The 24,941-nt window shown below is 41.5% G+C and overlaps 1 protein-coding gene across 2 annotated transcripts; it reads left to right on the top strand.

Moving 5' to 3' along the window:
* Positions 1–301: 301 nt before the first annotated feature.
* Positions 302–16,381, top strand: LOC115127434 (gastrula zinc finger protein XlCGF26.1-like). Of its 2 annotated transcripts, none has more exons than XM_065014715.1 (3): positions 302–484; positions 2,679–2,927; positions 11,294–16,381. In XM_065014715.1, exons 2-3 carry the CDS (start codon positions 2,825–2,827, stop codon positions 13,060–13,062), a joined length of 1,872 nt encoding a protein of 623 aa, XP_064870787.1. In that variant the 5' UTR covers positions 302–484; positions 2,679–2,824; the 3' UTR covers positions 13,063–16,381. The 2 variants fall into 2 exon arrangements, with proteins under 2 accessions (XP_064870787.1, XP_064870786.1); XM_065014714.1 differs by having other exon boundaries at positions 302–1,180.
* The last annotated feature ends 8,560 nt before the right edge of the window (positions 16,382–24,941 follow it).

Genomic DNA, 24,941 nt, shown 5'->3' with positions numbered 1-24,941 from the left:
AGAATGTAGTGGAGTAGAAGTAGATGTTGTCAAAAAATATCAAAAGTAAAGTACAGATACCCCCAAAAACTACTGATGTGGCACTTAAATATTTGTACTTAAGTACTTTACACCACTGATTGCAGGGAATACTGACTGAAAATGTTCCTTCCCACGAGGCCCATGAGACTGTGTAGGAATGTGATTTGAACCGGACTGTGACTGAAGGAGTGGGATGTTGTTATTTATCTATTTTTGTATTTTGTTTTGAGGTCGTTGTTCCCCTCCCCTTTTCCGTCAAGGAAATGTATTTTCTTCTACAGTTTATTAGCCTTACAGTAGGTGGCGGCAGACACGTTATATTTGTGTAAATGTCAGTATTACCAGAGAAGAAGATGACGCTGCTGCGCTATAGTAGTGGGGAACAGGAAGTTCCGGGTCGAAACGACAGAACTGTGTTGTTATGTCGATAGTGGTTGTGTCCGTTTCTAATGTATCATTGTAGGTATGTAATAGCATGTTTAAACTTTCTAATGTCGAGAGAATATAACACGCTAGGTAACAAATCCGTCAATGTATTTTCACGTTTGGTAAAGGTTTTAATTGTATGTGTTATTTTGGGGTCAAACCGAGTGAGTGAAGAACGTGTAAAGAAATATTTTACAAGTCACATAACTAGACTTTGGGTTTATCTGAGTGTATGTACATAATTTCGTCAAAGTCATTTCATAAAGATTCCACTTATTTGAGTTCGTTTTTACATGTTATTGGTTTTGTGTAAAATGTATATGAGCTGGAAAATAGCCTCGTCCGAACCATCCTGTTTTCGCGAGTTTGCATACACTGTTTCGTTAATGAAAGCTCGCGAGATCAGGATGGTTCGGACGAGGCAAGTCAAATGGCGAACGATTTCGGTCGTCTTTCTATGAGTTTATTCGTGGTGAAATGGCGACATGAGGCTGTGTGATAGTGTCAAAATAGAGGGAAGCTAACTGAAGTTATCCTTCACCATTTGGAGAGAGAGGCCAACTGCATGGAATGGCGTCGATTAATGCGGATGAATCGGAGCACGTGTCAAACTCATTCCATGGAGGACCAAGTGTCTGCGAGTAATAATGTGTTAGAGTGGAAAGTTGGGATGGTGTTTGAGGAGACCACAGGGCCTCATTTACACCCTGATTAACCAAGGCCATAAAAAGAGGTGAAGTTAAACTGGGAATCAGCCGTGTAAATGAGAACGTGTTCTGAATAGCCTACCTGGTTAAATAAAGGTTTAGTAAAAAATTTAAAGTGGTAGATTGTTAATATCTTGTGCTGGTCAGGTTCAGCAAGGGAAGATTCTTCAATTGGAAAATCATAATGGGACGAAGCTCAGAAGCCATGACCCTGGAGTTTATGCTACATTGAAGGGAGTAATCATCTCTGAGGTCCCAATATCTATGTCCATGGATGATATTGTTAAAGAACATGTGAAGGGAGACAGAGTGGTTGGAGCCTAAAGGTTGATCAGTAGGAAAGAGGGTTAAAGAAGTGAAAGCTTATCAGTGCTGTTGAGGTGTTAGAAGGTTTTGTCTGGAAAAGTACAGAATAGGATTCCTTAGCTTCAATGTCAGATTTTGACCCAGCCTGATCAATCAACCAATCAAATGTATTTATAAAGCCCTTCATACATCAGCTGATGTCACAAAGTGCTGTCCAGAAACGCAGCCTAAAACCCCAAACAGCAAGCAATGCAGGTGTAGAAGCACAGGGGCTAGGAAAAACTCCCTAGAAAGGCCAGAACCTAGGAAGAAACCTTGAGAGGAACCAGGCTATGATTGGTGGCCAGTCCTCTTCTGGCTGTGCTGGGTGGAGATTATAACAGAACCATGCCAAGATGTTCAAATGTTCATAGATGACCAGCATTGTCAAATAATAATAATCACAGTGGTGGTCAAGGGTGCGACAGGTCAGCCCCTCAGGAGTAAATTTCAGTTGGCTTTTCATAACCGATCATTGTGAGTTTCTCTACCGCTCCTGCTGTCTCTAGAGAGTTGAAAACAGCAGGTCTGGGACAGGTAGCACGTCCGGTGAACAGGTCAGGGTTCCGTAGCAGAACAGTTGAAACTGGAGCAGCAACCGTGAATCATCAGTGTTTTTAAATGCCAAAGAATGGGACATGTAGCTGTTGAGTGAAAAGATGTGCCAAGTGTGGTGGGGAACATGATTACAGTGAATGTTGGAGCAATGTGACGGTGAAGTGTTGCAATTGTGCGGAGGACACACAGAGCAGCATTTGGTGGATGCCAGGTGCAGAGAGATGCTCAGATATAGAATCTGTCATGATGTATCATATGCAGAGGCTGTAAGACAGACTGGTGGAACTACAGTGCAGACTGATGGAGCTTAATACAGTGAAGACAAGGTTATTCATGAAATAGTACATAGTGCTGCCTGAAACATACTGTGATCTTGTACTAAATGGTTGTTGAGTCATTTATGCATTTATGTGAATTTAGGAAATCTACTATCGATTAAGTGCACTTATTTTGTGCAATTTAAAATGTGTCTAATGTGAATGAATGTTTTGTCAAGGATTATCTACCTGATCTACTGAAATGAGATAATCGAACATGAAAAAGCGAAAATATTTTTACAGAATAAAGTGCCAGAAATGTCAAGAAAATAACTTTTGTTTCTGTTTGTCTTTATTACTACAGACCGACTCAGATTAAGTCTGAGGCCAGTAACATCAACAGTGAGGACAAACCCAGCCTGCCACTCTCCTTCCACACTGAGTAGGAACCTACAGTCACTGGTCCCTGATTGTGACAGTGGAGCCCAGTTTGCTCTGCAGGATCCAGAGATGGCATCAGTGAAGCTGGAAGCCTGCAGTCAAACACTGGAGCTGAATGTCAACATTAAAGATGAAGAAGAGGAGGAGAAGATTAGGACAACTGTTAGTCATGGTAAGAACTGGTTCTATCTATAAATTATCTTCATATATTAGAGCTCCATAAGTTATGACCAGTCTATTGCTCGTTTGAATTCTGTAAGTCTGACATCACACATCCCTGAACAACTCAAGACTTCACAGCGAAGCAAAACATTTAAAAACTTGTCACGCCTGCCTTTGCCCACACATTGTGTCAAGAACGTTGAAAAATGTTTAATATCCTCAATCACCAAGTTAGGCATACAGGAAACACTGTGCACCTGGCAACCTTGGTTAGCGTGCACTGCGCCCGGCCCCCCACAGGAGTCGCTGGTGCATGATGAGGATATCCCTACCGGCCAAACCCTCCCTAACCCGGACGACACTAGGCCAATTGTGCGTCACCGGTTGCGGCCGGTTACGACAGAGCCTGGGCGCGAACCCAGAGTCTCTGGTGGCCCTTAACCACTGCGCCACCCGGGAGGCCCTCAAAAGGGTTTTCTAATGATGAATTAGCCTTATAAAATTTTCAACTTGGATTAGCTAACACAACATGCCATTGGATCACAGGAGTGATGGTTGCTGATAATGGGCCTCTGTACGCCTATGTAGATATTCCATAAAATATCTGCCGTTTTCAGCTACAATAGTCCTTTACAACAATAACAATATCTTCACTGTATTTCTGATCAATTTGATGTTATTTTAATGGACAATCAATGTGCTTTTCTTTCAAAACAAGGACATTTCTAAATGACTCCAAACGTTTGAACAGTAGTGGATATTTAATATTTTGTATATATCAAGTTGTAGAAACATCTCAATGATGATCATTGCATCTGAACTCAATTTTGAGTCTCTTGTTTATAAAATGTTTTTTATACATTTTCAAAAAGGTCTAAACCTGTTTTCACTTTGTCATTATGGGGTATTGTGTGTAGATTGCTGAGGATATATTTTTATTTAATTATAGAATTAGGCTGTAACATAACAATGTGGAAAAGTCAAGTGGTCTGAGTACTTTCCGAGGGCACTGTCAGACCCCTTCCCATTTTTTCCCATTTTGGTACGTTACAGCCTTATTCTAAAATTGATTACATGTTTTTCCTCGTCAATCTACACACAATATCCCATAATGACATCACAATATCCTATAATGACAAAGCCAAAACATGTTTTTAGAAATTCTTGCAAATGTAATTTTTTTAAATAATAATTGCTTATTTACATAAGTTTTCAGACCCTTTGCTATGAGATGATCCTTGAGATGTTTCTACAACTTGATTGGAGTCCACCTGTGGTAAATTCAATTGATTGGACATGATTTGGACAGGCACACACCTGTCTATGTCAGGTCCCACATTTGACACTGCATGTCAGAGTTAAAACCAAGTCATGAGGTGGAAGGATTTGTCCGTCGAGCTCCGTGACAGGATTGTGTCGGCACAGATCTGGAGACAGGTACCAAAACATTTCTGCAGCATTAAAGGTCCCCAAGAACACAGAGGCCTCCATTGGTTCTTCTGTCAGAGCTCCAGAGTTCCTCTATGGAGATGAGAGAATCTTCCAGAAGGACAACCATCTCTGCAGAACTCCACTCATCATGCCTTTATGGTAGAGTTCCCAGACGGAAGCCACTCCTCCGTAAAAGGCACATGACAGTCCGCTTGGAATTTGCCAAAAGGCACCTAAATGACTCTGACCATGAGAAACAAGATTCTCTGGTCTGATGAAACCAAGATTGAACTCTTTGGCCTGAATGCCAAGCGTCATGTCTGGAGCAAACCTGGCACCATCCCTACGGTGAAGCATGGTGGTGGCAGCAGCATGCTGTGGGGATGTTGAGAGCACTCGGGACCTCAGACTGGGGTGAAGATTCACCTTCCAACAGGACAACGACCCGAAGCACACAGCCAAGACAACGTGGGAGTGGCTTCGGTACAAGTCTCTGAATGTCATTGAGTGGCCCAGCCAGAGCCCGGACTTGAACCCGATCAAACATCTCTGGAGAGACCTGAAAATAGCTTTGCAGAGACGATCCCCATCCAACCTGACAGAGCTTGAGAGCTTCTGCAGAGAAGAATGGGAGAAACTCCCCAAATACAAGTGTGCCAAGCTTGTAGCTTCATACCCAACAAGACTCAAGGCTGTAATTGCTGCCAGAGGTGCTTCAACTAACTATTGTATAAAGGGTCTGAATACTTATGTAAATGAAATATTTCAGTTATTTCTAAAAAACAGTTTTTGCCCTTGTCATTTTGGGGTATTGTGATGTCATTATGGGGTATTGCGATGTCATTTTGGGGTATTGCGATGTCATTTTGGGGTATTGTGATGTCATTATGGGGTATTGCGATGTCATTTTGGGGTATTGTGATGTCATTATGGGGTATTGTTTGTAGATCATCAATTTTAGAATAAGGCTGTAATGTAACAAGACGTGGAAAAAAAATCAAGGGGTCTATTTACTTTTTGAATGCAGTGTAAATGTTATTTCATGCTACTGAGACTTGTATGGATGACACCAGTATTGCCAGCATTTGTTTTATTCACTGGTCTATCTGGAGTGATCAGAGTGTAGACTAAAGAAGTGAAGTAGACAAATTGCCAGTGTTTTAAAGTTCTATGAAATTAGTCTATGTAGTTACTAACCCTTGTGATGTTGCGTGGAGGATGATATAGCTCATAATTTTCACCACTTTTGCCTCTTTGTTTTTGACTCCTACCCAGTTTTAGTATAGTTTTATTCCCCTTCCCATACAGCCTACTGAAATGAATACATACACTACCGTTGAAAAGTTTAGGGTCACTTAGAAATGTCCTTGTTTTTGAAAGAAAAGTATGTTTTTTTGTCCATTAAAATCACATCAAATTGACCATTAATACAGTGTAGACGTTGTTAATGTTGTAAATGACTTGTAGTTGGAAATGGATGATTTTTTAAAATGGAATATCTACATAGGTGTACAGAGGCCCATTATCAGCAACCATCACTCCTGTGATCCAATGGCATGTTGTGTTAGCTAATCCAAGTTTATCATTTTAAAGGGCTAATTGATCATTACAAAACCCTTTTGCAATTATGTTAGCACAGCTGAAAACTGTGGTGCTGATAAAAGAAGCAATAAAACATTCCTTTTTCAGACTAGTTGAGTATCTGGGTCATTCGTGGGTTGGATTACAGGCTCAAAATGGCCAGAAACAAAGACCTTTCTTCTGAAAGTCGTCAGTCTATTCTTGTTCTGAGAAATGAAGGCTGTTCCATGTGAGATATTTCCAAGAAACTGAAGATCTCGTGCAGTTATGTGTACTATTCCCTTCACAGAACAGTGCAAACTGGCTCTAACCAGAATAGAAAGAGGAGTGGGAGGCCCCTGTGCACAACTGGGTAAGAGGACAAGTATTTTAGAGTGTCTAGAGAAACAGACGTCTCACAAGTCCTCAACTGGCAGCTTCATTAAATAGTACCCGCAAAACACCAATCTCAATGTCAACAGTGAAGAGGCGACTCCGGGATGCTGGCCTTCTAGACACTATTCTGGTTAGAGACTGTTTGCATTGTTCTGTGAAGAGAGTAGTACACAGCATTGTACGAGAACTTCAGCCGTTTCCAGCTACAATAGTCATTTACAACATGAACAATGTTTACACTGTATTTCTGATCACTGATTGGACAAAAAATGTGCTATTCTTTCAAAAACATGGACATTTGTAACTTTAGAATTTATTCATTTATTTCACCACTAATGGTAGTGTATTTAAAATATATATATTTTTTTAACCTTTATTTAACTTTCTTAGCACACTGGTTATTGTCCGGAATTTCCGATGACTGATGCGCCCAAAGTAAACTGCCCAGAAGCTAGGATATGCATATACTTGATAGCATTGGATCGAAAACACTCTGAAGTTTCTAAAACTGTAAAACTAATGTCTGTGGGTATAACAGAACTGATATGACAGGCGAAAACCTTGAGTAAAATCCATCCGGAATTTTTATTTCTTGAGGTCACAGATTTTTTTCAATGCTTGCCTATGGGATATTCAAATTGATAGGACCCAGATTGCATTTCCTTTTGGCTTCCACTAGATGTCAACAGTCTTTAGAAAGGGTTTCATGCTTGTTTTTTGAAAAATGAGTATTTGTAGTTTTTCAAAGATGTCCCCCATTACATTTACATTTACATTTACATTTAAGTCATTTAGCAGACGCTCTTATCCAGAGCGACTTACAAATTGGTGCTTTCACCTTATGATCCAGTGGAACAGCCACTTTACAATAGTGCATCTAGGTCTTTTAAGGGGGGTGAGAAGGATTACTTTATCCTATCCTAGGTATTCCTTAAAGAGGTGGGGTTTCAGGTGTCTTTATCTTTGCTATTGTAACCTATCAGTTGTCACACTATTCTTGCAGTCTTAAATATTATTGTTTATTTACATATTAGAATACCTGAGGATTAATTCAGCCAGAAAGCTTCCGCATGTCTGTAAGGTGGTGATTGTTTGTTTTTGTGTAAATCAGTTGTCAGATTTTACAGAACAGGAAGTTGCAGTCATCACTTGTGTGTGTTTTTGTACCTGTGTCTTAGAGCCAGCGTGGAGTCTCTGTCACAGCTTGGGCCATCTCCAGGACGCCACTTTCAGCCACCTTTTTCATCTCAAGGACACGCCCTGCATCGCCGAGCCCAGCTTCATTAGAAAAGTAGTCATGTTGCACGCATCAACGAGAGTGCGCTCTTCGTTATTTATCTTTGCTATTGAACACACTATTCTCTGTCTTAAATATTATTGTTTATTTACATATTAGAATACCTGAGGATTAATTGGAAACTTCGTTTGACTTTTTTGGACGATCTTTACCGGTAACCTTTAGGATTCGTTTGTGTGCATGTTGAACGAGTGACCTACTGAATCAAGCGCGCCATCTAAACTGATACTTTTGGGATATAATGAAGGATATTATCGAAGAAAAAACAACCTTTCATTGTAGCTGGGACCCTTGGTTACCTTCAAAGGTAAGTGATTTATTTAATTGCTGTCTGTGATTTTGTGACGCCTGTGCTGGTTGAAAAAGTATTTTGACGTGGGGAGCTGTCCTCAGATAATCGCGTGGTATACTTTCTCCGTAAAGCCTTTTTCAAATCTGACAACGCAGTTGGATTAACAAGAAGCTTTTAAAGTATGTAAGACACTTCTATTTTCATGAATGTTTAATATTCCGATTTTTGTATTTTGAATTTCGCGCTCTGCAATTTCACCGGATATTGTCGTAGGTGTCCTGCTAGCGTTTGGACATAGGCAAGTCAGTTAAGAACAAATTCTTATTTTCAATGATGGCCTAGGAACATTGGGTTAACTGCCTTGTTCAGGGGCAGAAGGACAGATTTTTACCTTGTCCGCTCGGGGATTCGATCTTGCAACCTTTCGGTTGCTCTAACCACTAGGCTACCTGTCACCCGGTATGGCCAGAAGAGGACTGGTCACCACTCTGAGCCTGGTTCCTCTCTCGGTTTCTTCCTAGGTTCCTGCTTTCTAGGGAGTTTTTTTGTGGCCACTGTGCTTCTACATCTGCATAGCTTGCTCTTTGGGGATTTTAGGCTGGGTTTCTGTTAACCTCTCTGGGACCGTTTGGTATGCGAGCGTCCCACCTTTCAACTGCCAGTGAAACTGCAGGGCGCCAAATTCAAAACAACAGAAATCCCATAATTAATATTCCTCAAACATACAAGTATTTTACACCATTTTAAAGATACAATTGTCGTTAATCCAACCACAGTGTCCGATTTCAAAAACGCTTTTCGGCGAAAGCAGAACATATCGTTATGTTAGGTCAGAGCCAAGTCACAGAAAGCATTCAGCCATTTTCCAACCAAAGAGTGGATCTGAGTTTACATAGGAGCGTGACGTTCAGTAGTTCCACAACATCCGGTGATTTTTGCAGAAAGCCACATCAATTACGGAAATGCTCATAATAAATGTTGATGAAAATACAAGAATTATGCACAGAATTATAGATACACTTCTCCTTAATGCAACCGCTGTGTCCGATTTAAAAAAAACTTTACCAAAAAAGCATAATCTGAGTATGGCGCTAGGACAACAAAATCAAGCCAAACAAATGTCCGCCATGTTGGAGTCGAGAGATGTCAGAATAACATGATAAATATTCACTTACATTTGATGATCTTCATCAGAATGCACTCCCAGGAATCCCAGGTCCATAATAAGTGCTTGTTCTGTTTGATAATGTACATTTATTTCAAAATAGCTCCTTTTGTTGGTGCGTTCAGTACACAATCTAAACTCACCAAGCACGTTACGAGTTTCAGACGAAAAGTCAAAAAAAGTTCCGTTACAGTCCATAGCAACATGTCAAACGATGTTTAGAATCAATCTTTAGGGCGTTTTTAACATAAATCTTCATTAATGTTCCAACCGGACAATTCCTTTGTCTGTACAAATGAAGTGGAACGTAGCTACCTTTCACGTGAGCGCGCCAGACCAAGGCTGTGGCACTCTGCCAGACCACTCACTCATAGAGCCCTTATGAGCCCCTCCTTTAGAGTAGAATCCTCAAAACAGGTTCTAAATACTGTTGACATCTAGTGGAAGCCTTGGGAAGTTAAAAATAACTAACATCACACGGTATCTTCAATAGGAGCTGAGTTGAATAACTACAAACCTCAGATTTCCCACTTCCTGGTAGGATTTTTCTCTCAGGATTTTACCTGCCATATGAGTTCTGTTATACTCACAGACACCATTCAAACAGTTTTAGAAACGTCAGAGTGTTTTCTATCCAAATGTTCTATTTATATGCATATTCTAGCTTTTTCGGCTGAGTAGCAGGCAGCTTAATTTCGGCACGTTTTTCATACAAGCTACCCAATACTGCCCCCTACCCCAAAGAAGTTAACTTCACTAGGGTAGGGGGCAGCATTTGGAATTTTGGATGAAAAGCGTGCCCAAATTAAACTGCCTGCTACTCGGGCCCATAAGCTAGGATATGCATATAATTAGTCGATTTGGATAGGAAACACTGTTAAAATAATGTCTGAGTATAACATAACTGATATGGCAGGCGAAAACCAGAGGAAAATCCAACCAGGAAGTACTATTATTTTGAAAGGCTGTTTTTCCATTGAAAGCCTATCCACCATACAAAGACTTAGGACCCAGTGGAAATCTGTCTTCCTCAACATGTGACCAGTCTTTAGGCATTGTTTCAGATCTCTATGGCTTCCTCAACACGTCACCAGTCTTTAGGCATTGTTTCAGGCTTTTACTCTGAAAAATGAGGGAGATACACCGCTTTCAATGAGAGGACAGTGGCATTTTCCATCCATGAGCCAGGCACGTGATCGGGAACGCGCATTTCTTGTTTACCTTTTTCCATTGACGAAGCTTTTGTCCGGTTGAAATATTATTGATTATTTATGACAAAGGCAACCTAAAGATTGATTTTAAACATCGTTTGACATGTTTCTACTATCTTTTATTGTGTTTTTTTACTTTTCGAGAGTGGTTATTGTGCCTTTGGATTTCTGAACTAAACGCACCAACAAAAAGGAGGTATTTGGAAATAAAGATGAACTTTATCGAAGAAAACAAACATTTGTTGTCGAACATGGAGACCTGGGAGTGCCACCAGATGAAGATCATCTAAGGTAAGTGATTAATTTTAATGCTATTTCTGACTTTTGTGAAGCTCTCCTTGGTTGGAATATGGCTGTGTGGGTTTCTGTGTCTAGTCGCTGAACTAACATAATCGCAGAGTGTGCTTTCGCCGTAAAGCCTTTTTGAAATCTGACACAGCGGTTGCATTAATGAGAAGTTTATCTGTATTTGTATGTTTAACACTTGTATCCTTTATCAATGTTTATGATGAGTATTTCTGTTTTTTGATGTGGCTCTCTACTTTCATCGGATGTTTGTTTGAGACAATGCAATTCTGAACACAACACACCAATTTCAAATGGGGTTTTTGGACATAAAGATTAACTTTATCGAACAAAACACACATTTATTGTGTAACATGAAGTCCTGTCAGTGCCATCTGATGAAGATCATCAAAGGTTAGTGAATCATTTAATCGCTATTTCTGACTTTTATGAGACATCTCCTTGGCTGGAAAATGACTATGGTTTTCTGTGACTAGGTGCTGACCTAACATAATCGATTGGTGTGCTTTCGCCGTAAAGCCTATTTGAAATCGAACACTGTGGCTGGATTTACAAGAAGTATATCTTTAAAATGGTGTAAAATAATTTTAATTATGGGATTTGAACCAGACAGGTTAAGCACTTTGTGACAACTACTGATGTAAAAAGTGCTTCATAAAATACATTTGATTAACATGTATATCACACCAACTGACTGTTTTTTCTGTTGTTCACACAGGATACCATGTTGAGACATTCTCCACATCCAAAGAGCAACAGCAGGAAGATCAGAGAGCTAAGAGGTCTCATCACTGCCCACATTGTGAAGAGATTTTCCCATTTCTATCAAAGCTAAAAATACACCTAAAAATACACACAGGAGATAAGCCTTTCTTCTGCCCTGACTGTGGAACTCGTTTCTCTCAGCTTTCCCTCTTAAAATCACATGAACGTATACATACAGGAGAGAAGCCTTTCTTCTGCTCTGACTGTGGGGCGAGTTTCTCTCAGCTGGGCACCTTAAAAACACACCAACTTATACACACAGGAGCGAAGCCTCATTCCTGCTTTGACTGCGGAAAATGTTTTAAAACATCAAATGCGCTAAAACGTCATCAGACAACACACACAGGAGAGAAGCCTTTCTTCTGCCCTGACTGTGGAACTAGTTTCTCTCAGCTTTCCCACTTAAAATCTCATGAACGTATACACACAGGAGAGAAGCCATACTCTTGCTCTGACTGTGGAAAATGCTTCACAACATCAACATATCTAAAAGTTCACCAGAGAACACACACAGGAGAGAAGCCTTACGTCTGCTCTGACTGTGGGGCGAGTTTCTCTCAGCTGGGCACCTTAAAAACACACCATCTTATACACACAGGAGAGAAGCCTTACGTCTGCTCTGACTGTGGGGCGAGTTTCTCTCATCTGGGCACCTTAAAAACACACCAACTTATACACACTGGTGAGAAGCCTTACTTCTGCTCTGACTGTAGAAAATGCTTCACAACATTAACATATCTAAAAGTTCACCAGAGAACACACACAGGAGAGAAGCCTTACGTCTGCTCTGACTGTGGGGCGAGTTTCTCTCAGCTGGGCACCTTAAAAACACACCAACTTATACACACAGGAGAGAAGGCTTACGTCTGCTCTGACTGTGGGGCGAGTTTCTCTCATCTGGGCAACTTAAAAACACACCAACTTATACACACTGGTGAGAAGCCTTACGTCTGCTCTGACTGTGGTGTTAGTTGCTCTCGACTGGATAACTTAAAAACACACCAACGTATCCATACAGGAGAAAAACCTTACTACTGCCCTGACTGTGGGGAGAGATTCTCTCAAAAGACCAACTTAAAAGTTCACCAAAGAACACACAAAGGAGAGAAGCCTTACTTCTGCTCTGACTGTGGGAAGAGTTTCTCTCGCCAGAGCAACTTAAATACACACCAACTTATACACACTGGTGAGAAGCCTTACTACTGCTCTGACTGTGGAAAATGCTTCAAAACATCAACTGAGCTAAAAGTTCACCAGAGAACACACACAGGAGACAAGCCGTATTACTGCTCTGAGTGTGGAACTAGTTTCTCTAAATTTTCCATCTTAAAAACACATGAACGTATACATACAGGAGAGAAGCCTTACTCCTGCTCTGACTGTGGAAAACGTTTTAAAACATCAACTGAGCTAAAAGTTCACCAGAGAACACACACAGGAGAAAAGCATTACGTCTGCTCTGACTGTGGGGTTAGTTTCTCTCGACTGGATACCTTAAAAACACACCAACGTATCCATACAGGAGAAAAGCCTTACTACTGCCCTGACTGTGGGGAGAGTTTCTCACTATCGGGTACCTTGAAATCACATGAACGTATACATACAGGAGAGAAGCCTTACTACTGCTCTTTCTGTGGAAAACGTTTCTCCCGATTAGGTACCTTGAAATCACATGAACTTATACATACAGGAGAGATCCTTACTCCTGCTCTGAATGTGTAAAATGCTTCAAAACATTAACTCATCTAAAAGTTCATCAGAGAACACACACAGGAGAGAAGCCTTATTCCTGCTCTGACTGTGGAAAACGTTTTAAAACATCAAATGAGCTAAAGGTTCATCAGAAGACTCACACAGGAGAGAAGCCTTTCTTCTGCTCTGACTGTGGGGCGAGTTTCTCTCAGCTGGGCTCCTTAAAAACACACCAACGTATACACACAGGAGTGAAGCATTATTCCTGCTCTGACTGTGGGAAATGTTTTAAAACATCAAATAAGCTAAAAGTTCACCAGAGAACACACACAGGAGAGAAGCCTTACGTCTGCTCTGACTGTGGGGCGAGTTTCTCTCTGCTGGGCAACTTAAAAACACACCAACGTATGCACACAGGAGCGAAGCCTTATTCCTGCTCTGACTGTGGAAAATGATTTAAAACATCAAATGCGCTAAAAGTTCACCAGAGAACACACACAGGAGAGAAGCCTTACTTCTGCTCTGACTGTGGGAAGAGTTTCTCTCACCAGAGCAACCTAAAAACACACCAACGTATACATTAACTTCGTGTGGGTACCTGGGACGGTTGCGTCCCACCTGGTCAACATCGGTGAAATTGCAGAGTGACCGATTCAAATTTAATTACTATAAATATTTACATTTCATGAAATCACAAGTGTAATACATCAAAATAAAGCTTCACTTGTTGTTAATCTAGCCGCCATGTCCGATTTCAAAAAGGCTTTAAGGCGAAAGCAAACCATGCGATTATCTGAGGACGGCGCTCAGCACACAAAACATTACATACAGTTACCAGCCAAGTAGATTAGTCACGAAAGTCCGAAATATGATGATCTTCATATGGTTACACTCCCAGTTACACAATAAATGTTAATTTTGTTCGATAAAGTCCCTCTTTATATCTTGAAACCTCCATTTTGTTGGCACATTTTGTTCTGTAATCCAATGGCTCAAATGCGGTCACCAGAGGCAGACGAAAATTCCAAATAGTATCCGTAAAGTTTGTAGAAACATGTAAAACGATGTTTATAATCAATTCCCAGGTTGTTTTTAGCCTAAATAATAGATAATATTTCAACTGGCAACAGCGTCGTCAATATAGAAGAAAAACAAGAAAGGTGCGCTCTGCAGGACCCAGCTCTGGGGACATCCCACTATCCACTGACTCAATGTGGTCATTCTCCCTCATTTTTCAGAATTCAAGCCTGAAACAATGTCTAAAGACTGTTCACATCTAGTGTTAGACATGGGGAACGGAATCTGGGTCTTATCCCTTTAAATGGTGGATAGGCTTTCATTGGAAAAACAGCCATTTCAAAATAATGGCACTTCCTGGATGGATTTTCCTCATGTTTTTGCCTGCCTTTTCAGTTCTGTTATACTCACAGACAATATGTTTTAAGTTTTAGAAACTTTTGAGTGGTGTCTTTCCAATTCTACTAATTGTATGCATTTCCTAGCTTCTGGTCCTGAGTAGCAGGCAGTTTACTTTGGGAACGCTTTTAATCCGGAGGTGAAAATAGTGACCCCTACCCTAGTGAGGTTAAGGAGAAAAGCCTCATCGGTTCTCTGACCAGCTAAGAATAAAGTCACTCCATCACTTAATTCTCATCTCATAAAAGAAGTTGTAATTGGATCAAATGAAGAAAGCGTAGAACACTGTAATCCGATTGGTTCTCACTGTGAGAGAACTGTGCAGAGGAGAGGGAGCGTTCTAGATTTTAGCCTCTCTTTACTTTACCAATCAGTGTGCACCTTGTCAGAGTGTTTGAATCTCATCACTTGGCAACTACTTACTACTTTTTAGTTATTACTTAGCATGTCAGCTACCCTTTCTCCTAAACCCATTTAACTCTACCTTAAACCCCTCACCCCTAACCAAGCTAACATCAGCAACAACAAATTGGAATTCGTAACATATCATACATATTACAAGTTCGTAACATATTGTATGAATAGCAATGCGTAAAGTAACATACAAATTGTAATTCTTAACATACGATACGTCCTGCAAGTCGTATTATACTGAACAACAATCTAAACGTAACCATTTCAAAGATTTACAGTTTGTATAAGGAAATCAGTCAAATGAAATAAATGAGGCCCTAATCTATGTTAGGTTACATTATATTGGACCTCCAATATAAACTAAACATGTAAAGTGTTGGTTTCATGAGCTGAAATAAAAAGATCCAGCACAAAAAGCTAATGTCTCTCAAATGTTGTGCACAACTTTGTTTATATATACTGTTAGTGAGCATTTCAGCCTTTGTCAAGATAATCCATCCACCTGACAGGTGTGGCATATCAAGATGCTGATAAAACAGCATGGTCATTACACAGGTGCACCTTGTGCTGGGGGACAATAAAAGGCCGCACAACACAATATCACAGATGTCTCAAGTTCAGGGAATGTGCAATTCTCATGATGACTGCAGGAATGTCCACCAGAGCTGTTGCCAGAGAACTCAATATTTATATCTCTACCATTAGCCACCTCTAACGTCCTTTTAGAGAATTTGGCAGTACATCCAACCGGCCTCACAACTGCAGATCACATGTAACCACGGCAGCCCAGGACCTCTTCACCTGCAGGATTGTCCGAGGTGGTGGGGGGAGGGGCAGAGTAGTATTTCTATCTGTAATCAAGACCTTTTGTGGGGAAAAACTCATTCTGATTGGCCGGGCCTGGCTCCCAAGTGGGCCTATGCCTTCCCAAGTCCCACCCATGGCTGAGCCCCTGCCCAGTCATGTGAAATCCATACTAAATGTAGTGGCACGGATGTTTTTGTAATATATAATACGTTTTGCTCTGAGACCAGGTTTCTGGCCAGTATTCTGTGGGAAGGAGCTAGTAGACACTTTTTTTATTGAACCTTTATTTAACTAGGCAAGTCAGTTAAGAACAAAATCTTAATTACAATGATGGCCTAGGAACAGTGGGTTCACTGCCTTGTTCAGAGGCAGAACAACAGAGTCTTACCTTGTCAGCTCGGGGATTTGATCTTGCAACCTTTTGGTTAATGGCCCAACGCTCTAACCACTAGGCTACCTTCCGCCCCTAACATGTATCAGATAGAGATGATCACTTTTCACCACAAGTTTTTTTTTTTGGGGGGGGGATTATTTTACAACTTTATTTAATGATACACAGTTTATGAAATTAATCCATGTGTTTATTAATTGTCTTTAAAACTAGATGAGTTATTTTAGTTACTGATCATGAATGTGTTTGGATAACTGCATTGAAGCAAACTTTATTGATCTGCCAATGAAAAATAAAGTTACATGAATATGTACTGGTCAACCTCTTCTTCTCTTTAGTATTCAGTTCTTCATATTAGATCTGACAGTATGAATGGTTCTTATGGTTGTATTCAGTTCTTCATATTAGATCTGACAGTATGAATGGTTCTTATGGTTGTATTCAGTTCTTCATATTAGATCTGACAGTATGAATGGTTCTTATGGTTGTATTCAGTTCTTCATATTAGATCTGACAGTATGAATGGTTCTGATGGTTGTATTCAGGTCTTCATATTAGATATGACAGTATGAATGGTTCTGATGGTTGTATTCAGTTCTTCATATTAGATATGACAGTAGGACAGAGAAGTGCTTAGACTGGGCTGAGAGGTTGCTTGACCTCCTGTAGCAGTGGGACGGCCATGAGCCCGGAGGTGGCAGAACTGAGTGCTCGGGTTGGGATCCAGGGTTTGAGCCTGAAGGTAGAGATGGGGCAGTTCTTCTTGCTGCACCGTAAGTAAACACCATTGTCTTGTAGTGGATGTGAGCTTCGACTGGAAGCCAGTGGAATGTACGGAGGAGCAGGGTGACATGGGGGATCTTGGGAAGGTTAATTAAACACCCAGACGGACTGCAGTGTTCTACATAAGTTCAGTGGAGACCCATCATTCAGGGCAGGTGAGCCACCTGTTTTGAGCACCACAGTTTTAGCAATAAAACAGTGAGAAAATAAAGTATCTGTTTGCAAACAACGTAAAAAAAAACATGTTATTGATTTGTTAATAAAGCCGCATACAAACATGGTCTATTTGGTTTTCTTGAGTAAGGCATCTCCAAAATGCAGGTGTTTCAGCCTAGATCAGTGCTTTCTGTGGAGGTGGGGCGAGCCAGCAGAAAATACTGAGCTTAGCGCTGTGATTGGCTCAGTGTTTTGTCATTCATGGGGACAATACATCACTGCCAAGTCTAAGGGTAGAATTTGAAAATTCAAGCCCCTTGGGTGCTGTGAGAGAGTTACATTAGAAGTGCCCATCCAAGAAGGCTCAAGGTCATTTTCCACAGATAAAGGTCAAATCATGTTATTTCTACAGTCGCTTTGATTGGACTGATCATGTCAACATCGTACTTTCAACATCTGAGCTAGCAGTCATCATCATGAATCAAGTTGACAATCTACTGGCAAATCCTTTTTAATCTTTGTCATATGAAGAGAAATAATGAGAAATTATAGATAAAAGGTATCGGTACTCATCGGTCATTGGACATAAACATTACAAAACAAATGACAAATTCAACAATGAGTGGTTTGGAAGGAATCAGTGGCTAACTGCAAGCATTGCAAAGCAATCATTAGCCTGCTATTCATTGGAGTGGCTCTGTGGTCTCAAGTCTAAGTTTAAGGGGCTTTTTTCCTCGTTTAAAATTGTAACATTTCAACATTGGCCGTGCTGTCAATGGAGCTTGATTTGTGCCGCGCTCAGTGAGTTCAAGACAACTGGGAACTCAGGGAAAAGCAAGCTTCGACTGGGAAAATATGTTTTGAACTTTCCTCCAACTCGGAATTGTAAATTGGGAACTTGGGCCTCTTTCTACAGCTACAACCTGAAGATCACTGACGTCATCATTTTTTTTCCTGAGTTCCCAGTTGTCTCTAAAGCACCATAAATCCAGAGAATGCCAGACTTTGATGACTTGGTGGTTGACTGAACCTTCTTGTTCAAGTGATCACAGCACAACAAGGTGAGTCAAACAATGTCTTGTATGCTGCTGCATAAATTATGTAATATGCCATTGTCTGCAAATATGCCCCTTTATTTATCCTACGGTTCTGACTTGGTGTACAGGGAGAACACTAAGAACGGTCCATGTTCTGAATTCTGTCACTTTGCATTTCAAAAGGGCTGCACAAATAGTTATATTGACTCCGTCCTAGCTCACTCATTAATGTCTTAATCGAAATTACAGATTTTCTCTAATTCGCTTTTCATCCCCTTATGCCATAGTTTGTACATCTCAATTGTCTGTAGAAACCACATTTGTTTAAGTCAGTCAGCCATGTTTTTTTAAAAGCAGTACATTTTAAAAGCAGGAAATGAGGATGAATGAACTGTTTCGTTGCCAGACAAGGCTCCGCTGATAGCCAGGTGTAGCAGTGGTAAGTTGTTGGGACTATGCTGTTGGGTCAGCTTTATGTAGGCCCTAACAGTTTGTGGGCACCGTTATTGTGCAATTAATGTATTGTTTAGTATTGTGTTGTGTAGTGGCTTTGCTGGCATGCATCCCACTTTTTAACTGAATCATTATTTAACTAGGTAAGTCATTTAAGAACATAACTTTGTTTAAAAAAAAATGGAATCATTATTTAACAATTCAAGTCATTTAAGAACATATTCTTATTTACAATGACGGCCGACCCTGGCCAAACCCGAATGATGCTGGGCCAATGTGCGCTTCCCTATGGGACTCACAATCATGGCCGGATGTGATTCAGACTGGATTCGAACCAGGGACTGTAGTGATGTCTCTTGCACTGAGATGCAGTTTCTTAGACAGCTGCGCCACTCAGGTGCCCTTAAAAGGTTTGCGCCCAACGTGGGGCAGGAGTTTGACGGCACAAGCGGGGAGCCCAGCCAACAGAGATTTGAGAAATGTGTTGGTATTCTTCCCCAGAACTGTGCCTCGCCACAAACTTGTCTCGGAGCTCGACGGACAATTTCTTCGACCTCATTACTTGTTTTTTGCTCTGACTTGCAATGTCAACTGTGGGACCTTATATAGACAGGTGTGTTCCTTTTCCAATCATGTCCAATCATTTAAATTTACCACAAGTGGACTCCAGTCAAGTTGTAGGAACATCTCAAGGATGATCAATGGAAACAGGATGCACTTGAGCTCAATTTTGAGTCTGAGGAAAGGGTCTGAATACTTATGCAAATAAGGTGTTCATTGTTATACATTTGCTAAATAAATTTGATGCATTTTATAAATTTGATAAATTTGCTTTGTCATTATGGGGTATTGTGTGTATATTGATGAGGGGTAAAAAATGCATTTAATCAATTTTCGAATAAGGCTGTTAAGAAACTAAATGTGGAAAAAGTCTAGGGATGCCCTGTATATGCTTTAAATGTAAAATTTAAGGAACTGAAGTGGTAAACATAATGGAAAATGCATGTCCAATGGTTCACTGTATTAGTATTACCCACATTAAAACACCTAGGTAGAACAGAGAGGACAGAGCATGTGGCTTTGTAACACACAGGTGTTTCATCTCCACACTGGGATGATTTTAACAGTGGCCTCATGCCTCTCAGGTAGGAGGGTACCAGAAGTAAAATAATAAAAAACACAAAACTAATGAAGGAGCACACAGGGCCACAGCACTTCAGGAGCACAGTCACCAACAATATGTCCCTGGCGTCAATACTTTCTACTGGCTCAGCTCGCTGTTACAGTACAGCACCACCAAATTCCATTTATTAAGTAACCATCTGTCTTATGGAACCATAATGTAACGTATCACACTATTTTGAGAGTCCCAGTTTTATATTTACTGTGTTACATCTAGTCTATGAGACGAGGCTGCTCCTTGACCTACATTATAAACACGCAGGTCAAGAGGTGTGTTTTCCCTTCAGCATCTGCATGTGACATAAACTCACCCACCTCACATCATGAATCTAAAATAGTTATCTTTGGCTGTGAGTGATGGGAAAAAATCTGACTCTAAGGCAATTACTTGAATAATTCAATGGATGTTTTATTTACAAACTTGATGATAAAATATTATATATTTTTTTTTATTTACTTTGCTATGGGAATTCAATGGGAAGTGGGCCGTGCTTCAGCTGAACTGCAGTACCGAAAATGCCCTCTGAGCACTTGGAAAGCATGCTTATCGACTGGAAGCCTGGCCCCTTGATCCGAGAAGGGTGTAATTGCAGACCGCAAACCCTTTTCCTAACGTTAACCTCAGTCTCCTCACCTGCCATGCTTATTCACCTAACCAGCCACCTTAACTATCCTAACCTGCCACTTTAATTATCCTAACCTGTTATATATGCTTTGTGCCTAGTTAAATAAATATAAATATATTTTTTAACAAATAGTCTCCATCAGTTTCATAACACCGAAACTGACCAATGTCATGTATCAATTTTTATTTTTCAGGGAACATCCACATCAAGAAACTGTACAGTAGTTCTCCTACTGGGAGGCGCGGGAAATAGTTTAAAGAGCGATTGGTGCTGAGGAAGCTATGGCAGCGTATGCACCCGCAGCCTGTTGAGATTCATAATGTCGTTTACCAGTTGAAGGATACCGATAGTAAATATTAATTGTTCGTGCAGTGTTACACAGGAGTGTTACACAGGAGCCAGCTCGCAGGAGTAGTGCGTGCACGTCTTTTGATTGGATCACCAATATTGAAAGGCAAGTCCTATGGGCACTGGAAACGGAATTTGATAATCAAATTAATTTGCGTAATACTAAGATGTTTTTTCAATCCACAATGGCGGAAGGAGGAGAAGATATCGATCTGGTCGAGGATATAATTATAACGCCATTCTCAAGACAAACTTTTCATGAAAAGTTAGACATTGCAAGGAGAGGTTGCCCGACGCCGACGCGACAAAGCCTGTCACAGGCGGGAAAGGGGTTCGTTCGCCACTTTCAAAGTTCCAACTACGAGCGCTATTAATGGCTCACAGGCTCCGAGAAGCACTGCAAACTGTACTGCTGGGAATGCCTATTATTTGCAAGTGATCGATTTGGTGTTTGGAGCCACACTGGCTTTGCAAACTTGAGTTGTCTAACCAAGGCAGCAAAGAGACACCAAAGTACGGCTGGGCACTTACAAGCAATGGGGCTTTTGAAAACTTTTGGAGACACCCGAGTGGATCTACTGCTCAACGAACAAGCGCGCAGGGCAATGGAGCTGCACAATGAAAAGGTGAAAAAAAATAGGAAAATATTGAAAAGACTCATTGATTGTGTTATGTTTTTGGATAAACAGGAAGTGTATTTTTTGGGGACTTAAAGCTCAAAGTTTGTGGACCAGAAATGGATAGAAGAAGAATATTAATGTAACTCTGTTGCACTCGACTATGTTCTTGCCTATTAGATGAACTGTACTGTATTGTGCTCCTCCCCTGCAATTCTCTGAATAAAAATGTCAATTTCAAGGTGACGCACAGCTTGGTTATACTGTTTTTCTGTCTAAATGTATAGTGTGTAGAGCCATGGCATCATAATGATGGTAATAAGAGGTGGATTAATTTGGGTGGGACTGTGTAGGACCTCACTGAGGGCCCAGGCCCCAGGCCCACGGCACGCCACTGTATGTTACGGATGTGAAATAGCTAGCTCGTTAGTGGTGGTGCGCGCGAAACAGCGGTTCAATTGGTGACGTCACTTGCTCTGAGACCTTGAAGTAGTAGGTCCCCTTGCTCTGCAAGGGCTGCGGCTTTTGTGGGGCGATGGGTAACTGTTGTTGTTGATGTGTGCAGAGGGTCCCTAGTTTGCGCCCGAGTATGGGCGAGGGGACAGTCTAAAGTTATACTGTTACATATACATAAGTATCAAAGGTAAAAGTATAAATCTATCTCTCTCAGAATGACCTTCTTGATCCAAATCAGTCAGGTTTCAAGACTAGTCATTCAACTGAGACTGCTCTTCTCTGTATCACGGAGGCCCTCCGCACTGCTAAAGCTAACTCTCTCTCCTCTGCTCTCATCCTTCTAGACCTATCGGCTGCCTTCGATACTGTGAACCATCAGATCCTCCTCTCCACCCTCTCCGAGTTGGGCATCTCCGGCGCGGCCCACGCTTGGATTGCGTCCTATCTGACAGGTCGCTCCTACCAGGTGGCGTGGCGAGAATCTGTCTCCTCACCACGCGCTCTCACCACTGGCGTCCCCCAGGGCTCTGTTCTAGGCCCTCTCCTATTCTCGCTATACACCAAGTCACTTGGCTCTGTCATAACCTCACATGGTCTCTCCTATCATTCCTATGCAGACGACACACAATTAATCTTCTCCTTTCCCCCTTCTGATGACCAGGTGGCGAATCGCATCTCTGCATGTCTGGCAGACATATCAGTGTGGATGACGGATCACCACCTCAAGCTGAACCTCGGCAAGACGGAGCTGCTCTTCCTCCCGGGGAAGGACTGCCCGTTCCATGATCTCGCCATCACGGTTGACAACTCCATTGTGTCCTCCTCCCAGAGCGCTAAGAACCTTGGCGTGATCCTGGACAACACCCTGTCGTTCTCAACTAACATCAAGGCGGTGGCCCGTTCTTGTAGGTTCATGCTCTACAACATCCGCAGAGTACGACCCTGCCTCACACAGGAAGCAGCGCAGATCCTAATCCAGGCACTTGTCATCTCCCGTCTGGATTACTGCAACTCGCTGTTGGCTGGGCTCCCTGCCTGTGCCATTAAACCCCTACAACTCATCCACAACGCCGCAGCCCGTCTGGTGTTCAACCTTCCCAAGTTCTCTCACGTCACCCCGCTCCTCCGCTCTCTCCACTGGCTTCCAGTTGAAGCTCGCATCCGCTACAAGACCATGGTGCTTGCCTACGGAGCTGTGAGGGGAACGGCACCTCAGTACCTCCAGGCTCTGATCAGGCCCTACACCCAAACAAGGGCACTGCGTTCATCCACCTCTGGCCTGCTCGCCTCCCTACCACTGAGGAAGTACAGTTCCCGCGCAGCCCAGTCAAAACTGTTCGCTGCTCTGGCCCCCCAATGGTGGAACAAACTCCCTCACGACGCCAGGACAGCGGAGTCAATCACCACCTTCCGGAGACACCTGAAACCCCACCTCTTTAAGGAATACCTAGGATAGGATAAAGTAATCCTTCTCACCCCCCCCCCCCCCCCCCCCTTAAAAGATTTAGATGCACTAAGGTGAACGCACCAATTTGTAAGTCGCTCTGGATAAGAGCGTCTGCTAAATGACTTAAATGTAAATGTAAATGTAAATCATTTCAAAGCCATTATATTAAGCAAACGATTTTCTTGAAATTTAAATGTTCGGATAGTCAGGGGCACACTCCAACACTCAGGGTGCGTTTCTAAATTCGCTCTGGCTATATACTCCGATTTCAGAGCACTCTGGTCTGAGTGCCAGAGGACAGAATAATTGATCAACCACCATAGCTTAACAAGCCGTGAATACGGCCGGTGACAGGAAACGTCGGCAAATAAAGCGTAATTAAATTGTTGCCTGAAGCACAGTTAAAGTCACCAATGCTCTGGATAACATGAACGCAGCCTAACCATCTCTGCTAAGGCGAGTAAAATGGTCAGAGTTTTTGTACTGGAAGTAGCTAGCAAACTAGCCAATGTTAACCAGTTATCTTGGATGCTTGACTGGGGTTGTGAGGTCAGAACGCTTGAATCAACCCTCCTCCTCCGCCAGAGCGTCCAGTGTGGCTCTGAACGCTCCGAGAGCGATACGAACTGACAGTCTGACAACGCTCTGAATTTACGAACGCCCAAGCGCACTCTGGCACTCCAGATTGAATTTAAGATCACATCCATAATTTACTAACAAAGTATTTGTGTTTAGTGAGTCCAACAGATCAGATGCAGTAGGGATGCGCGAATTGAACAATTTTCCTGTCCTGCTTATCATTCAAAATCTACCGAGTACTTTTGGGTGTCAGGGAAAATGTATGGAGTTGAAAGTACATTATTTTCTTTAGGAATGTAGTGGAGTAAAAGTATAAGTTGTCAAAAATATCAAATGTAAAGTACAGATACTCCCAAAACTCCATACATTTTCCCTGACACCCAACATTACTTAAAATATTTGTACTTAAGTACTTTACATCACTGATTGCAGGGAATACTGACTGAAGATGTTCCTCCCTACGAGGCCCATGAGACTGTGTAGGGATGTGATTTGAATAGGACTGTGACTGAAGGAGTGGGCTGTTGTTATTTATCTATTTATGTATTTGGTTTTGATATCGTTGTTCCCCTTCCCCTTTTCCGCAAAGGAAATGCATTTTCTTCTACAGTTTACTAACCTTACAGTAGGTGGCGGCAGAGAGGTTATATTTGTGTAAATGTCAGTATACCAGAGAAGAAGATGACGCTGATGCACTGTCGTAGTGGGGAACAGGAAGTTCCTGGTCGAATCGACAGCGCTGTGCTGTTGTGTCGATAGTGGTTGTGTCCGTTTCAAATGTATCATTGTAGGTATGTAATAGCATGTTTAAACTTTCTAATGTCGAAAGAATATATAACATGCTAGGTAACAAATCCGTTTCACGCCTGGTAATGGTTTTAATTGTATGTGTTGTTTTGGAGTCTAACCGAGTGAGTGAAGAACGTGATTAAAAACGAATTTACAAGTCATATAACTAGACTTTGGGTTTGTCTGAGTGTATGTACATATTTTCGTCAAAGTCATTTCATAAAGATTCCACTTATTTGAGTTCGTTTTTACATGTTCTTGGTTTTGTGTAAAATGCTGTTTATGAGCTTGTAAATAGTCTCGTCCGAACCATCCGGTTCTCGCGAGTTTACATGCATTGTTTCGTTAATGTAAGATCGCGAGATCAGGATGGTTCAGACGAGGCAAGTCAAATGGCGGCTTCAACGT

Source organism: Oncorhynchus nerka, unplaced genomic scaffold (genome assembly GCF_034236695.1).
Source record: "Oncorhynchus nerka isolate Pitt River unplaced genomic scaffold, Oner_Uvic_2.0 unplaced_scaffold_2214, whole genome shotgun sequence".
Classification (NCBI taxonomy): Eukaryota; Metazoa; Chordata; class Actinopteri; order Salmoniformes; family Salmonidae; genus Oncorhynchus; species Oncorhynchus nerka.
Note: the sequence above shows the minus strand (reverse complement) of the source record. Positions and strands in the feature narration are given on the sequence as shown.